Raw genomic sequence first — 19332 nt, 5'->3', positions numbered from 1 at the left:
GTTAAGGGAAACGAACATTCAGTGCAAACGTTTGCACAGTACAGAGTACTGCGTGTTTCCTTGTAGACGACCAAAAGTAACCCCGAGACAGAGGAGACAACCAGGTTGTCGGGGTGTTTCTTCTGTTTCGGAATTACTTTTCATTGTGTTTCACCTGGAGTAGCCAGTCCCGAGTGTTCTGGGATTAACATCTCCATTTCTTTTTCCTTTTGCAAGCAATCAACCAATCTGTTATGTCAGCAATAATGTTGGCGCTACCGAAAAGCACAAACCCGAACAAACTCTCCGACATTGTACCGCACCCCCTTGAGGCGGCATGACAGAGTGGATGCCCGATAGTGGTCGCTTCATGGTCTTGCTCAGTGATTTATCCAGACCTCCCCCCCCCCCCCCTAACGCCCCTCAAAATCTGGAGGAGACCCCCCCCCCCTACTAACACCTCCATCTGTGCACGTTTGTACGCCGCTCATAGCCACCGCTGCTTCGCGGCGTACTGCGTGGCGTACTGCGCATTTAGCAGACGACACTTAGCAGACGACACCGTCAGCGTCTTTTCTTGTCGTCTGCTGCGGAATATCTTGTGACTGTGGCGCAGGATATTCCCCATGGTTTGCAGTGTACGTGAATACACGACGGTGAGCGCTCGCGCTCCCGTGACAGCAGAAAGCTATGACGTTTTTCGCATCTTCCGCTTCTGGGGGAATGTCGCACGTGTGAATACACGGTATATGGAACACTCCGTGCCTTACCTGATTCAGCCAATGGAGAGGGTGGTGATGGAACTGCTAGCCGTAGTCGGCAACGTCGCCGCCGTCGCATGGAGGGACCGTGCGTCCTGGACAGACTTCACAGGGCACTCTACCAGTTCCCGTGGCATAGTGGTTAGGATGATCGCTTTCCACGCCGAGACTGGGAGTTGACACGGGTCCGAATCCTGGCACCGGCTCTGCTGTGGGAGGTTTTCCCTGTGTTTTCCGAAGACCTTCCAGACGAATGTGGGCACACTTCCCCCTGAAGTCTGCCCAGGACGCATACTAACCCCCCTGTGCCCTATACTCCTTCCTGCTGTCCTCTCTCCATCTGTGCACGTCTGCACGCCACTCATAGCCACAGTTCCTTCGCGACGCTAACACGAATCTAAAAAAAAACGAGAAAGAAATTCGCCATAAGTGTGTTGTTATTACCACACACGAAGAAGCGGACATGTTCTTTTGTAATTTTCAAACGTCTGGGTTGTCTCTGTGTGTGTGTGTGTTTTTTCAACTTCGCTATTCAACGTGGCTATATCCATCATCTAGCCATCTGGTTGTATCCGTTATATCTTCCTGCGTTTCAGATCATTGCGCAAGTCACGCATATTCACGCTCCACCTCAAGTTCAATTCAATTCAGTTTCAGTTTATTGCCCTTAACGGATGGAGGAGGAGCAAAAAGAGCCACATCTGCCTACAACTGTTTGTCCTTTCAGCGTGATATTCAAAGCACACATTTCGAATTGCAAGGTCTTCGAGGAAACGAATGTTGTTTTGTGTAAGCTATCAAATCTTGTTTTAAACCTGTTCGTTGACATTAGTATATTTATAACAAAATCAAACGGTTCCGCTTTGTTTAAAACAACGCGCAACAATTTGCACTAAAAACAGCAAAAAGAAAAAAAAAAAACTTTCTTGGGCGGCTGCCCTTACGTCACACAAGATGGATTCGCTATAGAATTAGAAAGGTCATCCATATTTGTTTGAAGCGCGAGTAAACCGATATGTGTTTCGCAAGCCAACGTGCGAAGAAAGGAATTTCTCTTTCGCTCTGAGCTGTTTCTTTGAGACTTGCCACTTGTGCCTTTCTGTCGACACTCGAATGCAACTACCTTCTGGCTACGCGGAGGATTTCACGAGGTAAGTTCAAATATACTTCCCCGCTTCTGGTGTTATTTCGTCGGGCACATTCTTTGGAAGTAACCAAGTTATAGGAACGACTTCCTTTTTGGTAACTCGTGACTGTCATTACAATTCTTAAAGGTAGTTGCGAAAAGAAATTGTGGCTAGCTTACTGAAGGAATGCCGTATTTTTCGACACATCAGTTCAGAAGCTTTCTCTCTGTCGTTCTTTAGAGCGTTAGCGATGAAGTCCTTATATGTTGAACGAGGATGCGTGCGGACTGAAGCGGTCGTAGCTTACAGCGATAACTTTGAGGAACGACTCCGTGTGTGCAACAAGGGTCCGATGTTGTTGCTGTCGGACCTTACAGCTGCTGATACAAGATCTTGAGGGTCGCGTTCATTCCGACTTAATTTCCTAAAAAGCAACTGTTGTGACTGCAATTGAACGTTTATTGTGGCAGAGGAAGCATCAGTCCATCCCCGTAGCCCTTGTCGGACCCAGGGGCGGATCTAGGATTTTTCCGAGGTGGGGTGGGAGGGGTCCGCTATGGACAAGTGCCAGGTGCATGCTGGGATTGGTCCATTGAACCGTTTGTTCAAGTCTCGAATTGAGGGGGGGTCAGGACATCCGGACCCCCCCCTAAATCCGCCCCTGGTCGGACCAGTTGCCACATCACTATCGTCTCCATGTTTTTCCTTACATTAAAACGCCTATCATCATGACAGAGGCAGAGCACAGCCGCACAGCTCCGAGATTCAAATACGTATTTAAGGAGAGGAACAGAAAGAAATTCGGAATGCCGACTTCATGACCAAAATATCTGTTTGATGATAACCTCCATTGCCAAAGCAAAGTATCGGTTTCTTATCTTACACAACATGGGCGGTACCCAAGCAGCACAATGTACTGAAAGTCGAGTGCAATAGGGGTGGACGGTTACGTGGAAGGCCTTGAACAGACTTGTGAAACTAAAGAACATTGATAAGACACATGTCGGCCACCCCTATTGCACTCGACTTTCAGTACATTGTGCTGCCTGGGTACGGAAGGTTCAAGTCCATGCATGCGGAAATGGTTGCCAGATAAGTGGGTTGTTTGACCTGCAGATCCGCAGACGAAAAAGAAAAACGAGAGAAAACAACAGCATTGATGTACTCGTCTAGCCCTATGCGCTGGCACTTTCACACACACGCATCTACATGAGATGCTGATGGGGTGGGCGATTCACCGCCGCTGGGGGGTACGCTGTAGAGCACTGCACGGGCCGACTTTTCCGGGCCCGACCCGGCCTGGGCGCATCGAAAAATGGCCCGGCCCGGCCCGGTCCGGTGACCCAGTGACTAGAGCCCGGCCCGGCCCGGCGTCTAAGCAAATAGAGCCCGGCTCGGCCCGGCCCGGTGACCCGGCGAGTAGATCCCGGCCTAGTATTTCCAGCCGCGACGTACGCGTTTCTGGCGATTATCAAACAAATTTATAAGTAAATTTATAAGGAGAGAAGACAAACATACAAGTGATGGCGGTTTAACACCGTAACCGCACGAGACCAAATTAAATCCAGAACGCACGGGGCGTTGTCGTTACACTGTCAAGATTTTGCGGAGATAGAGCATGCTGTCGACAAACTGCTTCTCCCAGTCCCTATCCCTCTCACCAAGCTTTGCCAAAGTGATTGTGAAATATGTGAGGAGTGAGGAGCAATGTAAAGTGGCTTGGAGAATGTTCTAGAGGGTCGAATCATATGCATAATGCAGTACCCTTTGCTTGTCTTTGCAAAATATGCACAGGAATGACGCAAGCGCATGATGATATGAACTAATGCATCTCCAATGTGTGGAATTAGCTGCGTGGCACGGCCGGGCCTGACTCTCGGGAACATATTTGTCGGCCCGGGCCCGGCCCGGCCCGCGGTGGTGGCGTATTTTAACGGTCCGGGCCCGGCCCGGCCCGTGGTGCTGGCGTATTTTGTCGGCCCGGGCTCGGCCCGGCCCGGTGCACACGGCCAATAACAAGCCCAGCCCGGCCCGCGGGCCGGGTCGGGCCCGGGCCCGTGCAGTGCTCTGGTACGCTGCCCCTATTGCTCTTTGCAAACGGAAGAGGGGATGATGATGATGGGAGGAATACTTTGAAAGATCGGTGGAGCGCAAGAACTCCTGAAGAACAGGAAGGCCGTTGCATCTGGTGGACAGCGTTCGACCACGGTCCGGGGATTTTGGAGAGGTTGAACGGCCGTTAGTAAATGCGTAAAGGCAGGATGACGTGGCAGAGGTCGCCATGCACTCCAGAGGTGGGGTAGAAGGAAGACGAAGTGGAGTCGAAACTCGTGCGTTGGAAGAGGGCAGTAAAAGAGCGTGGTAGTCGGCGGAGGAAGTTCAAGAGAAAGCGTGGAGTCTACAACAGAGAGAAGGAAGAGAGAGGGCTTTGTTCTGTTACCCCATGGGGTCTGCATCTTGGGGCCGGTAAGTCGAAAGGAGGTATGTACTGTTGTGAACCGCCGTATGGTAGCGAGGCCGGAATCCCAACCCCCTGGGGCATGTACGGAGAGGCAGACGGACGAAGGGAAAACAGGTCGAAGAGAAAGTGTATTTCGGGGTATATACCAAATAGGGATCTGAATACAGTGGGTCAGCGCGTCCGCTTAAGTAGCCTCGGAGCCTGGGAAAGAGGACGATGCCTTGGGCACTTCGTGGAAGACGCTCTCCATTTCTCCTTTTGTGACGGACACGATGGGCAGCTCTGTCTTTTGGCGAAATGGCGTCCCGGTGGAAACAAGGTAGCCAAGATGGCGAGATGAGTCGTAACAGGGTGGGAAAGCTGTGAAGTCGGCTGCGTTATACCAGCCTTATGCCATCAAATTGACCAAATAAAATGGGGAGTAACTGCAGTCTAGGGGAGTAACAACAACAACATATATATTGTGATGATGAAGTGGGGAGGTTTTCCACTCTAGGAGTGGAACGCTACCCCATAGCTAGGGGTCTAGTATGAGTGGTGACAATGATCAGTGATGACGATGAGAGATGACGGGAATGATCGAAGTGGCGATGACGATGCTGGACGTGATCGTGGTGGTGGGAGTGTCCGAGGGCGCTGCTGGGGTCATAGTGAGTCCTTTAGGCCTGTCGCCTCAAAGAAGTCAACCACGTGACGTAATGCCGCCCTGGAGTCGGCCGCGGTGTCCCAAGGGCCGAGGATGGTCGACAAGTTGAAGGGGCGGCAGCCAAGGGTGGCAAGCTGCGACTGCAGTGTACGCCTCTCGTTGACATAGGTCCGGCAGCGGAGGAGTAGAAGGGGAGTAGAAGCTGCAATTACTCCCAGTTTTACGCCTTTTTTGCTTAGAGTGTATAATGACGGGTCTAGGGCGTCCTTGTGCTCCATTCCGGTATTTAGTGCTCGTGTCCTCGCAGGACAACAATAATAGATGTTGACGATGAGATGAGGTCCTCACAGGAGGATGTGCTGGTAGCGTGCCGATATCAATACGTACGGCCACCGAGCAGTTGTTTGGTCCGGTGAACAACGTTCACTTCACAACCGGCATCACACATGGCCGCTTACACCTGGTGACTCATTCTGATCTAGATGGCGCCATCTGCTCTATGGAACGGGTTCGATCCCTCCTTCACCATGTTGTGGACTGTGTTGTCGTACCAGCAGATGTGCTACACGCCAACCACAGGTCCAGTGTGCGGAAACCCAGAGGAGCCACCAGCTTATAGGAATTTCGGGATTAGGACGGATTACTGCAAGCTGACTGGATTATGCACAGATCATGCAGATCCTGTGCGGATCAGAGGTCAGGTAATTCGCTGCTTTACATGGGCGACAACTATGCTTTTTTTTTTGCAATCTTTTAATATAAAGGCATTACAAAATTGTTTGCATGCGCAAAACTCCACGACGGGAATTCCTTTGTCTTCTGTTCGCTGGAAATTGCGCACAAATCATAGCACGATTTCTGCGCAAACGGGCCCCAAGTTACATCTTTCTGAACTCTATCTGTGGAATCTGAACTCTGGCGGTGGAATCTATCGGAACTCCCGTTCCGATAGATTCCACCGCCGCGCTGTGCTTAAAGAAGCATGGAAAGACTCGAAAAAAAAAAGAAAAAGAAAACACGCTATCTTCTGTGTCCAGGTGACAACGGGCTAGGCCGTGCTGCCACATTTTGACCACGCGAATTCGCCATTTCAGAGTTACCGCTTGGAAAGGAAGTTTACGGAGCACCAGGGTGTGGCATTTCTCTATTGGAGCGCCATCCTAGCAGCACCCTGAAAATTTTTCTGATCGACCATCAAAATCTGGTAGGTTTTGGACCCTGATCGCTCGATGGACCATCAGGTTGATGGTCCATCAAGCCGTCCGGGTGCAAAAACCCAGCAGATTTGATGGCCCATCAATCCTGATGGTCGATGGCTCATCCATCAGGCCTCATAAATATAGTTGATGGTCCACCAGTCCTGAGGTGGCCGAACAGTTGTGTATCACCAAAGCAAGATCATACAGATTTAGTCACACGTGGAGAGGACATAAATTTAATGATAGCCTATAATGAAAGTCCAGGTGTCAAGCGAGAGCTACGTATTACTAACGCATCGCAGATCAATGGCCAATCTGCGCATCGAAGAACGAGGGAACATCGTGACGTAACGTGGTCCCCTAGCACGTGACTCGTGGCATCGAGCGGCACAGCTCGAGCAGGTTTATAAGTGGCGTGCGAGCTGATAAAGAAACAAAGAAAAAAGACCGGGGAACACAGCCCGCGAGGATCGTGTCGGTCGTCCGCGGCTGCTTTGTGCGACTGATTTTGTAAATTTGATTGCACAGTTATAACACGAGCGAAAATATTTTACGTTGTGGCTCATGATGAACAGCTTGACGAAGAAAACAGGGTTTCGAGCTACGTGAAGTGTTACGTCACTGCCGGAGTGACGAGACCACGGCCTACTAGATTATAGCGACCACGTCATCATCGGCAAACACAATGAGGAGCCCGACCGCACGATCCGCTAGGGGCGCCACTCATCGGTTCGTGAGATCTGCATCATGATTGGACAGTGGAAATTTGAATTTTGAACGCGCAGAAGCGGACGCACCATTACCGTAGCAGACGACAGCAACAGCTCCTTTGAAAACGCATAGGATGATGATGATGACAATCAACTCTAATGAAACATCTTCCGTGGGACATCCACCGCTTGTACAAAAATACTAAGGTAAGCCGAAGTACAAACAACTGTAAAAATTGAGGAAGCAATAACCGGGCCGATGAGTAGCGCCACCGCTAGCCTCCAAGTTCGGCGCTGGGAAGGGGTCCGTATGACATGGTCGCTATAATCTAGTAGGTCGTGGACGAGACACCGTCAAGGGAATGAATGAACGCGTGTTTCCCTTTAAGATTTCGTCTTCGACGGTCACGCATTGTTTTCAGGTTGCAAACCTGTCCTGTTCTTCCTGTTCAAAAGGCACGCCGCGCGGTATCCAGAAGAAGGGGACCCCAAGGCATTTCAAAAGGACCTGCCAAGTCTTCGAGACCGTATACTCCAAGCATACGAAAATAATCAAAGTACGGCACTGTCATTAAGATGCGTTATGCAATCGTACTGATTCCAATGTACTTGTCGTAAAGCACTGTTGTGCAGACGGATCATAGATGCACTGAAACAATGGGAGTACGGCTACAATGACACCCAACAAGGACATATTACACCCGTTGGAGAACGGACAGCTGCACTAATCGGTAAGTCGTTAGCGATTGTGATATCAGTAGGGTTTGTAACGTGCAGGGGTGAAGGGTGCTACTAAGAAATGATTAGTGGCAGTTTGTAAAATGATGAAGTGGATACCTGTTATCTGCTGACCTGTTCTTTGTGGAGTCGGGCTGCTATCCCAAACGTCGGGAGAACTCGTTTTTCAAGTCATCCGTACAGTACACAATTCCTTTGCACACTACAAAATTGGCACACTAGCTGCAGTGGGTCTTTCCGTTGTATGCCGCATCCTTTCGGCATATCCATCTCTCTCGTAGGTTCGTGTCAGCGTACCACATCTGAGACATCGTAATCATGTCGAAGCCGTCAGAGTCTCAGGGCTGTGTAACTTAGTGAAAAAATTGTAATGAAGTCGCAGTTACGTGACTCTGAAAGTAATCAAGTTGTAGGGAAATTCGCTGAAACGAAAATGTTACTTAGTTATATCCTTACAGTTACTCATCAAATGTAATTGAGCAACTCTGGTGTTACTTCGGGTAAAACGCCTCGAATGTGACGATAAGTGAGCCTGATGCCAAGAGACCGCTAAAAGTAAGGTTGATTGAACGGACCCGTTGTCGTCTAAGTTTAGGTGTGCAAGAAAACGTCTCTGCAGAAAGGCGAAGACATCGAGAGAACTTTGATATCCACCTGACGCCGGTGATGACTTAACACAACTCTCGTGACTGAACATTAAAATTGTGTATACAAACCATCAAAAATTGGATCAATCGAAATTAAAGTTGAAGATTGACACTGCTGACCTTCATGAACTGATCTTAACGTCTGACGTTAAAATGACAGCTCATAAGTCCACTGGAGAGAACGAAATCATGCCAAAGCAGGAATGTGGTTGTTGCGGTAGAATGCCAAGACGTGCAGAATAAATCTTTGTGCGTTGATTTGCTGCAGGTATGAGGTACCAAAAGCGATTTCCATGGCTTCTACCCAGACACTTCAATAGTGCCGACTACCTCGTGCAGTTCACTACCCGAATCAGGACGAAACAGACGGCTGAAGCGTTCATGAATGCCATAATTGACAAAGAAGGTATGATATTACAACACGAAAACGACACGCATAACGAATTCATTGGGCACAGGAGGCGACATGATACTGTGGGCTCGTGCTCTTGGCGAGGCCGCACCTATAGGGTATTCTTACAGCACACCGTAGATCATTGTCTGAAGCCTTTTATCTCTACACTGCACGCGACCAAAATCACTGACCGTTTCATTTTGATGTGCCAGTTGTACACACATGAAAAAAAAAAAAAAGAAAAGAAACAGCTCTCGTGGCATAGTAGGTTAGGATGACCGCCTTCCACGCCGAGATTGGGAGGTGTGATGTGGCGGGCCGTGGACGACGACGAAGACGTGCCTATGCTGCCGCGAGCCGCTGCGCCTGGCACTCAGTCCCACCGGCGCGGCCATGGAGATAGGCCACCGTCATCGCCTCTCCGTGGCATGCCATCATCGCCGGTTAGGACAAATGTAGAGGAACACTCACCTCCTCTACAGGTGACGCGGGTTCGAAACCTGTCACCGGCTGTGCTGTCTGAGGTTTTCCCTGGGTTTTCTGAAGACTTTCCAGACGAATGTCGGCACAGTTCCCCCTGAAGTCGGCCCCCGTCCCCCCAACCTTTCCTGCTGTCCTCTCTCCATCTGTCCACGTCTCTCATAGCCACATTTACTTCAACGTACCTGTGCTAACAGGAAATAAAAGATAGATCGGCATAAGTTGCGCTAACGGATTATGCTTCTCGTGTTTGAAAGTAATCTCCAACACGTAACCGCGCGTTGTTTCCCCATGCAGGAAATGAAACTATCGCGGACTGGGATCAACCTAACGACGACTTAGTGCAGTTTCACCAGAACTGCAACAAGCGTTTGAAGGTAAGTTCCTGAATCAGGCGAGACTCCGGGCAAATAATGGCACTCTTTGCAGGAGTATGCAGGCTACAAGAAAGCTCCGCTACGTGAAAAAAACGTCTTTCTCAACACTCCGGCAGTCCGTACTCTGGTACGGGTCATTAGCCGAAGGGTGGGTTTCAATGTCACATTTGGTAAGTGCCGGATAATGTCTCTTCAGTTACCAAATATGACCAACTTTCACAGTGCTCGAACACAACACAACATAAACAAGAGTATATAACAGTCGTACGTTTTGTTTGTTCTTCCCACTATCTTCATCCCAAACTCAGAATTATGTTGCCCACGTCAAGTTTACACCAGATGGTTTGCATAATCATTTTAGGCTCGAGTCTATATATGAATCGACCATTTCTTATGTGGCTTCGGCACTGAATACATCCAAGTACTGTCTCCGGCAGAGCTTGTATATACTCGCTGTGGCATCTATACTCGAGCACTGTGAGATCCGGCAAGCAAAAGCAAACCTATGTATGATTCTACTTTCAGACGAGGCTAGAGTGATGGCCAAGTACTGCTCTTTCGAGACATCTCTGAATAGTACCAGTCCGTTCTGCGCCATATTCAAAAGGGAAGACTTTAAAATTTTCGAATTTTTCGACGATATCAACGACTACTACAGAGACGCCTACGCCCTGAAGCGGAACTACGAACAGGCCTGTCCCATGGTCCGAGAGCTGTGGGAGAGACTGGCGTAAGTGGTACAATCACGCGGTGATGGAAGAATATGCATATTGCAGTTATAATGTATAGTACAGGCTTGATGTCATAAGGTGTACTCCGAGCCATTTTTCTTAGAAGCAATAAGCTGTCGGCGATTAGCTACTAATAACACCAAGATACCAATACAGTCAAACTCCTTTACAACGAAACTCAGGGGACAGCAAAAAAAAATCGCAGTAAAGGTATTTTCGTTAAAAAGGATGTCTATTATTGGACCTACAGGCTCCAGCGGGACCGCAAAAAAAAATTTGCTGTAGTGGTATTTTCGTTAAAAAGGTGTTCGCTATAAAGGAGTTTGACTGTACTAGCTTTGTCAGCTTGAACACGGAAGTGTCTCCTTGTCAGCTGAGAACCGAAAGACACTCTTTCGACGTCAAGCGGATCTTACATATAATAAACTCACGGTGGATTTTCTTTCACTAAACTTATCCTTGCAGCACCACCGCAAAGTACTACAGCGAAAGCGGGAACCGCACGGAGCCTCCTCCACGAAAAGCAGTCTTGTATTTCTCACACGGCGGCGGCTTCAAAAAACTGGTGGCCAGACTCGGACTATTCAGGGACAACCAGGACATCAGAGGGAGTGGTTACTGCTACCTGAAAGACCACCGAAAATGGAGATCATCGTTTGCGAATCCCTTCAGCGCCAACTTAGCCTTTGTCCTGTTCAAGTGCCGCGAAAATTTCTACGTACTTTCCTACCTGCACGAAAGGCCGGTTATCGTCGAAGGTTGCTATAACTATTTTTGCCCACTGGATGACTTTCTCAGCTCCCCGGCTGCTTGGCAAGCGCAATACAATTGCGATCTGAAAAAAATATGCGTTCCTACGCCTTACGAGGGCGGATATCAAAACATTTCTCGACGAGGAACTCCGGAATGATGTGTGCTGTGGATTAGTGTTTGACAACTGGCGTTCGAACTGTTTATTGTCAAAGCAATAACGTAGTGGATATGATGTTACCTGTACCACTGACTTGTACAATTAAGGCAATACAGAAATATCACGTATTAAGCATATAAAGAGCCGTATTACCGAATACAGTTGCGCTGTGTGGTTATTATAGCAAATGGAAAGCAATGTCAAAAAAGCGTCATCGACGTCAGACGACTTTTTTTTTATATAGCTTTTACTTTTGGATGCATTCTGTATTATTTATTTATTTCGTTTATATTACTTACTATACTGTCGTTGTAACACTTGATTCACATTATTAGCAATGACACTTGATTTACGTTACGATTATGGAATATTTATGTGACTTAAATTATATTATTTGCAACACGATCGTCTAACTTAGTGACACTACGATGTAAGAAATATTTTTTTCGTATTGTACAGGGTGTATTTTTTTTAGTCTTTACACAATTTTTATAAGAAAAGCTATGAGAGCAGCATATATGTTGCTTTTGCAGTTGAGTTCTGCGCCCAGACGGACATCCTCTGGAAGATAGTATGTACTTACCTACAAGATGACTAATTACCTGAAATTCATTAATGAGCTCTTTAATTAGGGAATTGGCAAAAGCGAGATGGCAGACCTTGAAACTATCCTCGTTGGACGCCATTTTACGTTTGAAAAATGCTGAAACGCTCACGTGCGTTAAGTTACCCATCACCGAATTTCGACACGCAAATGAATCGAAACCGAAAAAGCGCACCTGTGGAGCGCGTCACCCTCGCCGACGGAGGCTTATCTAGGGCGGACATGGCGTTTTATCGAGCGGTTTATCTATCCAGCTGAGCGGCACCTACTCACGTGACCATCTTGCGTGAAATGAGCGCTGTACTCCCCGCGTTCCCGGTCTAAGCGGTTTCAGTTTCGGCTCATTTGAATCTCAAAATTCGAGGATGGATATTTTAATGCACGTGCGTGCTTCAGAATTTGTTAAACGTGACATGGCTCGCGAGTGGGATAGTCTCTCAATATGTCTCTCGCTTTTGCCCGAAATCCCCAAACTTAAAAAGTTAATTACCACGTAGTATTTGTTTTCTCTTGGAAAGGGAATGCTCGTACCTTTCGAAGCTTTTTGGACTGTGAGCTTTTCCATTTCTCTGCTTGCAAAATTTAAACCGCCGCGCTCTGTGCCCATTATGGGAAATACCAGAAACGGGCACAGAGCGGAAACAGAGAACGGAATAGTTATGTGGTGGCCACTCTCTATAGTTCCGGGTCTGTTAATGGTGCCGACAGCACCCCCCCCCCCCCCGCCCCCAACTCTCGCAAAATGTTTCAAAATATGCTTTGAAGATGATAGAAGCAACTTCAAGCTCCCAATAAACATCCATGCGACTATCGATCTCAAAGCTGTCAACATCCCACGGACGTCTACTGTACGTTTATGGGATATTCGTGGAATGTGCAACAGGGGAATATTTTTTGTCCCCTGGACGTACAGATGATGTCTATGGGATTTGTGGCATGCTCCCTGTGACGTTCAAACCTCCGAGTCAGGATATCACATGGGTGTTCAGGGGAGGTCTCTGGTTTGCTGAGAATGGGACAAACGTCGGTGAAACAGAAAAAAAAAAAAAGAAACGAAGGAAAGAACGATGTGTGAGCCAGCGTGAACAGCGTCATGTACTTTAATGGGTCCGTTGTTGAGGGAAGGGCATCAGAGCGATGTTCAGTAGCGAGCCCGACTACAGCGTAAGCGGCCACCAAACCGGCCTCTTCCTTCTTTTTCGTCGTCCAATCAAAAGACGGGATAATGGAGATTGGGAGATTCCTTCTCGCCCTACCCTTGCATCTTTTTGCTCGCCATATGTCCTTTACCTTGACAGGGATATTTATGGCAAACTGGCTCAAATACAACGCCTCGGTGAAAATTCAGTCGGTCGGTCGGTGCTGGTCAAAGGGCTCGCCATTGTCGGCCTCACAGAGGTGCGGGCAACGTCACGACTGACGGGGAATGAACGTCCTGGGACGACTTCTAAAGGAACTGTGCCGACGTATGTGTGAAAACGACTCAGGAAAACCCAGGCAAAAACCTCAGACAGCACAGCCGACACCGGGATTCGAACCCGAATTCAAATTCAGTGCGTTATCTTGCGTCGTCTGTATTTTTAGTTTTATTTACCCAAAACGCTGGCTCTTTTATTGCCTTTAAACCACTGAGCCCAAGTTTTAACCCCGTTACGAATAATATCGGATTGGGGCTAAATGGCTGCGGGAAAGTTTGGCTTCCATATCTTGCGTGGTTATCTTAGGCATCGTGGAGAATACGTACGGGTCCGACAAGTATCGTTATTTCTGGGTTAGGGTTGAGAACATTTATGCGCATAATATATTCTTCCACCCGTCCAATCCAGCGATCACGGAGGTTAAAGAGCATGACGACGATTTTCCGACAACATCCGTTGTCATTTTCCTGTCAATCACGAACCAAAACGAGGCACCAGACCTTGAACTGCCACCTCGTATATAGGAAACAAAGGCAGCATTGAAATCGATTTCTAGAATCGTCATTCGTTCAAGGTCCACAGATTTCACGCCCCCACGGAATGCATCGAGGGAAGGTTTAGGGGAGAAAAACGTGGCTTTTTTTTTGTTGTTGTTGTTTTTACGGGGCTTTTCAAACGCGTCCGTTTACAAAAGTGTGTGCACCACTGAATATCGACTGCCGAAAGTACATTTGCCGCACTGGGTGTGTCCGCACAATCCATCAACGCCTTCTGTCATGAATAAACTCTTTATATAAACGCAGAATTCTGAGCATTCTATTAAGATACACATTCATAAAGCAATAAACAGGGTGTGGTGCTCATGCCCCAGTTGCTCCAGGTCGTGAGAGCTACAGAAGCCGATCCTTATAGGCTGAAGTGCAAGACTGCGTTGCGATTCCTCGGTACAGAAAATGTGCAAGGAAGTAAGTATATCTTAGGTTGTCTTAATTTCACATCAGCTTGGGGTTGGAGTTGGAGTTAGGAAGGAAAAGTGTGGAGATGAATATGGAGATGGAAGTGATAGCGGCGCGTGCCATCGTTCATGCGTATTTGGAGCTCACCATATAATTAGAGACTCTCGTCCTGAGGCACTCCCTCCATAAAAAGTGTATATCAGTGATGGCCACTAACTCCTTCTACAGCAGTTTAACTATAACTACTAACTACTTCGCGATGGAGTAGTTTAACTAGTAGTTCAACTACTTTTCAGGGGAGGTAGTTAAAACTACTGCTTTAACTATTGCAATGTATTTTAACTACATCTCTAACTACTTAACGCTGTCCATCAACACCAATCCATTTCTATAGTGTTCTTGGACACCTAATATGAATCACAAGCAGTCATAAAAGTGAAGATTTAGTACACATGCACGGCACAATTGCTGTGCACCTCCGTTCTCATCAAACGAGTAGCTCGAGGTAAAAGTCGGAAGCACAATCGTGCCGTAAAGCTCGCGACAAAATCGGAGGTAGTTGGCGCCTGCAGTAACCTAACTACCGTAGTTAAATACTCGAAATAGTAGTTTAACTAGTAGTTGTACACTACATTTCTACAAACTACAATCAGGTAGCTTAACTAGTAGTTTAACTACATGTAGTTAACTACTGGCCATCACTGGTGTATACTTTTTTTATGAAGGGCAGTGCCTCAGGACGAGAGCCACCGATATATCGAACAGAGACTGTTCTTCTGGACGAAGAGACTCTCATTGAAATATCGTCGGCTCTCGTCCTGAGGCACTGCCCTTCATACTTCTTTACCGGTTCGCTGGATTTCTAGTTTTTTTCTTTCTTTCTTTTTTTTTTTATTTCTAGCTAGTAGCTACTTTGTGTGCGGTATAATAAATGAAAAAGAATAAAAACTGGCGAGGGGAAGCGGGTTGATAGGTTCCTGTGTTTGACGTGCAATACGCCTCGTTCTCCTTGCGGAGACTATGGAAGTTGTCGGTTGGTTAGCGGGGCACGAATTTGAGCGAGACTGCAAGTACGTAACTTTGAGCGACAGAGCAGAAGGAACGAGACAGACTCTTCTAGCAACTCGTTTGATATGACAAACTTTTCAAGTCGGGAAGGTCACTGACAGAAGACGAAGGCGAAAGCGCAAAATGATGACATAAAAACATGAGGGGTGTACCTTGATGTACCAACCGGCCTCTTTAGCAATTTTAATTTGGCCAAGACTTTCATCACAGGTCTTTGGAATTCCGTAGAAGGGTGACACCCATATACCAGCTGGTTAGTGGCGTCGCTGTGCGCATAGGCCATAGCTGTGATGCTGTATAAAAAAAAAAAAGAAGAAGAAAAGGCTGTGGATGGAGAGAGTCTTCGTTAGACTCCGCGCTTTCCCGAGAGAGAAAGGACAAAATTGGCGGGCAATGAGATATATAGATATATATATAAGATAGCGTCGCGTATTCTAAGAAATAGTTGCAAATATCAAGAAATTGCTTTGATCCACCAAAGGTTAAACGATTCATGAATCTTCGTCGGTGTCTCAGGGTACCTTCGTCGTGGAGGTCAGAAAAGCACGCTCCTAGGCGATGTTCCCTTACACACTCTTCCTGAGCGGTATACAGACTACCCAGTTTGACGAAAATCCATTCAGGGGTCGGATATGGGACGGAACAGAGTTTAACGCCAAAGAATAACACTCTACCTATATATATGAGGACACTTTTGCATCCTGAGAGCGATTGGCCTGCTCTCCATCGACAGACACATGAACGTCGCAAAATGCAAACGCCGTCAGCGAAATTTTCCAAAGAAAACAAGAAATTTTCCAAAGAAGCCGCAAAACTTGACAGTGTCGAATATGTAACCGGCGCAACTTAAAAGAACGGTCGCATCCGTTCCAGTCGATTTCGAAACTACAGTGGCTGACAACACCACCTAGAGACAAAGCCTGAAAGCATGAGCGACGTCACGTAACAGTTAAGAGTCGACCAATCACGACCGTGCTTTCAGCAACGGTAGGTACGGAAACGAGCCGCCACAAGCAGCGTGTGCAGCCACAGATACCCACAGAAAGCCTGTGCTTCAAAATCGTCTGCGGCGATTGGCTGACATCTTGACTCGTTGCTGCGATTGGCGGACGTGCGAAGGAGTGAGAGGAGGCATCAAGCAGGCCTTCTGTATCCAGGTGGCGTTGCCACTGACTACGGTATCGAAGATCCCTCGCGAAATAGTGGCGTAGCTTGATTGTTATTCGACCGGAATACATGACAAGAGCAGACGACGGATGTTGAGAGTATGCAGGAATTCCCTCCCTAGGAACCGATGAGGGCGCGACCCTGGGAAAAGGAATACCGTGGCCGTAGAGTTGCGTTTCGACTGTGCCCCTCTTCCCCTAAGTGCCGCCCTCTCACTCCTCCGCTTAGGGAATGACGTCATGCGGACGCGGAAGCAGCGCTGATCTTTAAAATTCGCTTATTTAATATCTAAACACATTTATTTATTTTTTTAATTTCTTGTTAGCGCCGCGAAGCAACTGTGGCTATGAGCGGCGTACAGACGTGGACAGAGGGAGAGAGGACAGCAGGAAGGAGTGGGGGACAGGGGGGTTAGTATGCGTCCTGGGCCGACTTCACGGGGAACTGTGCCGACATTCGTCTGGAAAGTCTTCGGAAAGCCCAGGGAAAACCTCAGACAGCACAGCCGGTGACAGGATTCGAACCCGTGTCACCTCCCAGTCTCGGCGTGGGAAGCGACCATCTTAACCACTATGCCACGGGAGCTGGTCTAAACACATTTAGGACCACCTAATTAGCCGTATATATTCTCGGCCGAACACAGTTGTATCGGTTTCATGGATGGGCTTCCGGATGTGACCGTCCCTTTAACAGCGGGACGACGATGAAGCATCGTCCTAGTGCCTCTTTCTGCCCCGTTGGCGAATTCGGGTGGTCATTTCGTGGAAACAGTCGCCCGCTCTGGATCACGTGACCGTTGCCACCCGAACATGAGTGCCTCTCGAACATGAGGGGCATCTCGGTCGCCCGTCTTCGGGTTCCATCGTTTGCTAACCCACGTGAACTTCGACGTACGGACTAATGAGGGCACTCGCCACCCTCGCTTTTCGGGTGTGACGACACCGGATATAGTTCGTCAGTCCGCTGCCTGGTCCTTTCGAGGCCAAACGGAATAAGTACTAGCTGCTAGTAAATTCCTGGTGCTCGGGAAGCGCCACGAGAACGTCGGAGCCGGTGTCAAGCCTCATGGGCTTTTTGCTGCTCTCCCAACCGCAAGGAAATAAATTGAAATTGAAATTGAACAGCCGACATATAAGCTCTGACCAAGCGAACGCTGTGCTCGGAATATGGCAAAGAAAGATGCCAGGAAATGACCACGCGGATTCGCCGTAAGTTGCTTCGATTATATCATGTGCGCATGGTTTCGAGTTCTCCAAAAGTAGGTGACGTCACTGCAAGCTCGGAGGCATCTGGCTCGAGCGCACCTTTCCGGTCTCCACTTTCCGCCCCATTGCTGGAAGATTGTCAGTCGCTGCGACGACTGAACGGAAATCGCCCTTCGAGGAGCAATGTTGCCAGAGGCGTAGCAGGTCCTACACCTTATGACGTCGTACACTCTTAAAAATGAACATCACCGCATAGCACCCCAAGCAGCACAACGTACTGAAAGTCCAGTGCAATAGGGGTGGACATGTAGGTGGAAGGCCTTGAACAGACTCGTGAAGATACAGAACATAGCACACGTGGACTACAATGGCACAAATTCCATACGGCTCGGAAGACACGAGATTTTATCCGCAGTGTGGGCGATTCGTGCGGAGGACGACGCCGTGACGTCATCTTGCCTCGTCGTCTGCTTGGAGTCCTGCATTCTCTCCCTTGCGTTTTGAGAAAAACAAAAGAACGGTGGAGGTAGTCGCCGATTCTGTCGAGATATGTTGCCCGATCCCGTTATGCAACAAGCTGACCCGACCAACCGATTACACCGACACAGAAACGAATACTGTACAGTCAAACTCCTTTATAACGAAACTCAGGGGACAGCAAAAAAAAATCGCAGTAAAGGTATTTTCGTTAAAAAGGATGTCCATTATTGAACCTATAGGGCTCCAGCGGGACCGCAAAAAAATTTGCTGTAGTGGTATTTTCGTTAAAAAGGTATTCGCTATAAAGGAGTTTGACTGTATAAGTGGTACAATTCACCAATTTGTGAATAGCCAGGAGAAGGCGCGGTACCGCGATTTTCGACCCTGCACAGGCGCCTTACGAACTCTAAACCTCGAACATTCGCGAAGAAGTTAACAAAACGTCTCACAACCGGGCAATAACCCGTTCTATTTGTCTTCCTTTAGAATCCTTCTGACTCGGCCGGCATCTGGTACGCGGAGCAGGTACAGAGGCATACACGCTGGCTGAATAAACGAGGCTTAGAAGGCACTGGAATCACGGGACGCGATATTATGTTCACAAACAGGGAGAGGTCTATTCCTTGACAATTCCCTGACTTTTCCAGTCGCATCAAAATTCTCCGATAATTCCCCGTTTTCCAGGTTGGTAGACACCCCGTTGTGTGAGGCCCCTTCAGGGGACTGCGAACCAGACACCACATATTACGCACCGAGTTTGTGTACCTGACCCCGAGACCCACCACGCCAGGGTGAAATCGGATCGAAGTCGAAGATGATCTCGGCTCCGAGTTTGTTTAGTCTGGCATTTCCGTTCCCCCTCCTTTCTCTCTCCTTGTGAGAGTTTCTGGTTCTGTATAGAATAAAGTCAGAGTGTGTTTTTCACCTTCATCGAACGGACGTAGTTGTGCTTCTTCATCCGGGCTACACTAACGCAACGAATGGAACCAGCATTCCGTAACAACCCTGGGGTACACAGTCATCCCGGAAAACCGTTTGCGGAGACCAATCGGGGTACCTCTATGGGGTGCCGTCGCGCTTCTTGAGAAGGAGAGAGGCGAGAAAGCGCGTATTCCTTCTCGCAAAAATTACGAACGTCACATCGTTCGCACTGCTGTCAATGTAACTCTCATTCAAGCGAGAGGAAATTCCCTTTCAGCGCCTTCATATGCTTTTACGCACTCTCTGAAGTAGCCCCTTGATGTATGCCACATATCCATGTTTTTCTCTCCAGT

General features: G+C 48.1%; 1 protein-coding gene and 1 long non-coding RNA gene across 3 annotated transcripts in view; one reads left to right on the top strand and one right to left on the bottom strand.

The window, feature by feature from the left end:
* Positions 1–1047: 1047 nt before the first annotated feature.
* The window catches only part of LOC135392134 (uncharacterized), a 40945-nt gene continuing 22660 nt past the window's right edge, over positions 1048–19332 (bottom strand). The window contains exon 4 of the long non-coding RNA XR_010422169.1: positions 1048–1137. This is a non-coding gene — a long non-coding RNA (uncharacterized LOC135392134). The remainder of the gene's footprint in view (positions 1138–19332) is intronic.
* LOC135393556 (multiple inositol polyphosphate phosphatase 1-like) lies at positions 1776–11311 on the top strand. Of its 2 annotated transcripts, XM_064623965.1 has the most exons (9): positions 1791–1891; positions 5457–5670; positions 7306–7440; positions 7504–7614; positions 8537–8674; positions 9440–9519; positions 9572–9689; positions 10045–10249; positions 10716–11311. In XM_064623965.1, exons 2-9 carry the CDS (start codon positions 5457–5459, stop codon positions 11158–11160), a joined length of 1446 nt encoding a protein of 481 aa, XP_064480035.1. In that variant the 5' UTR covers positions 1791–1891; the 3' UTR covers positions 11161–11311. The 2 variants fall into 2 exon arrangements, with proteins under 2 accessions (XP_064480036.1, XP_064480035.1); XM_064623966.1 differs by lacking the exon at positions 5457–5670 and having other exon boundaries at positions 1776–1891; positions 7340–7440.

This window comes from Ornithodoros turicata, chromosome 4, assembly GCF_037126465.1.
Source record: "Ornithodoros turicata isolate Travis chromosome 4, ASM3712646v1, whole genome shotgun sequence".
Classification (NCBI taxonomy): Eukaryota; Metazoa; Arthropoda; class Arachnida; order Ixodida; family Argasidae; genus Ornithodoros; species Ornithodoros turicata.
The sequence above is the reverse complement of the archived record's forward strand: the minus strand, read 5'-3'. Positions and strand labels throughout refer to the sequence as shown.

What these genes read in the sequence shown, in the direction of transcription:
- LOC135393556 (XM_064623965.1), top strand. Translation starts at nt 5,457, where the DNA reads ATGGCGCCATCTGCTCTATGGAACGGGTTCGATCCCTCCTTCACCATG. An exon ending in ACGGACAGCTGCACTAATCG is followed by an intron (nt 7,615 to 8,536) that starts GTAAGTCGTTAG and finishes GATTTGCTGCAG; the next exon opens with GTATGAGGTACCAAAAGCGA. An exon ending in TGCCATAATTGACAAAGAAG is followed by an intron (nt 8,675 to 9,439) that starts GTATGATATTAC and finishes TTCCCCATGCAG; the next exon opens with GAAATGAAACTATCGCGGAC.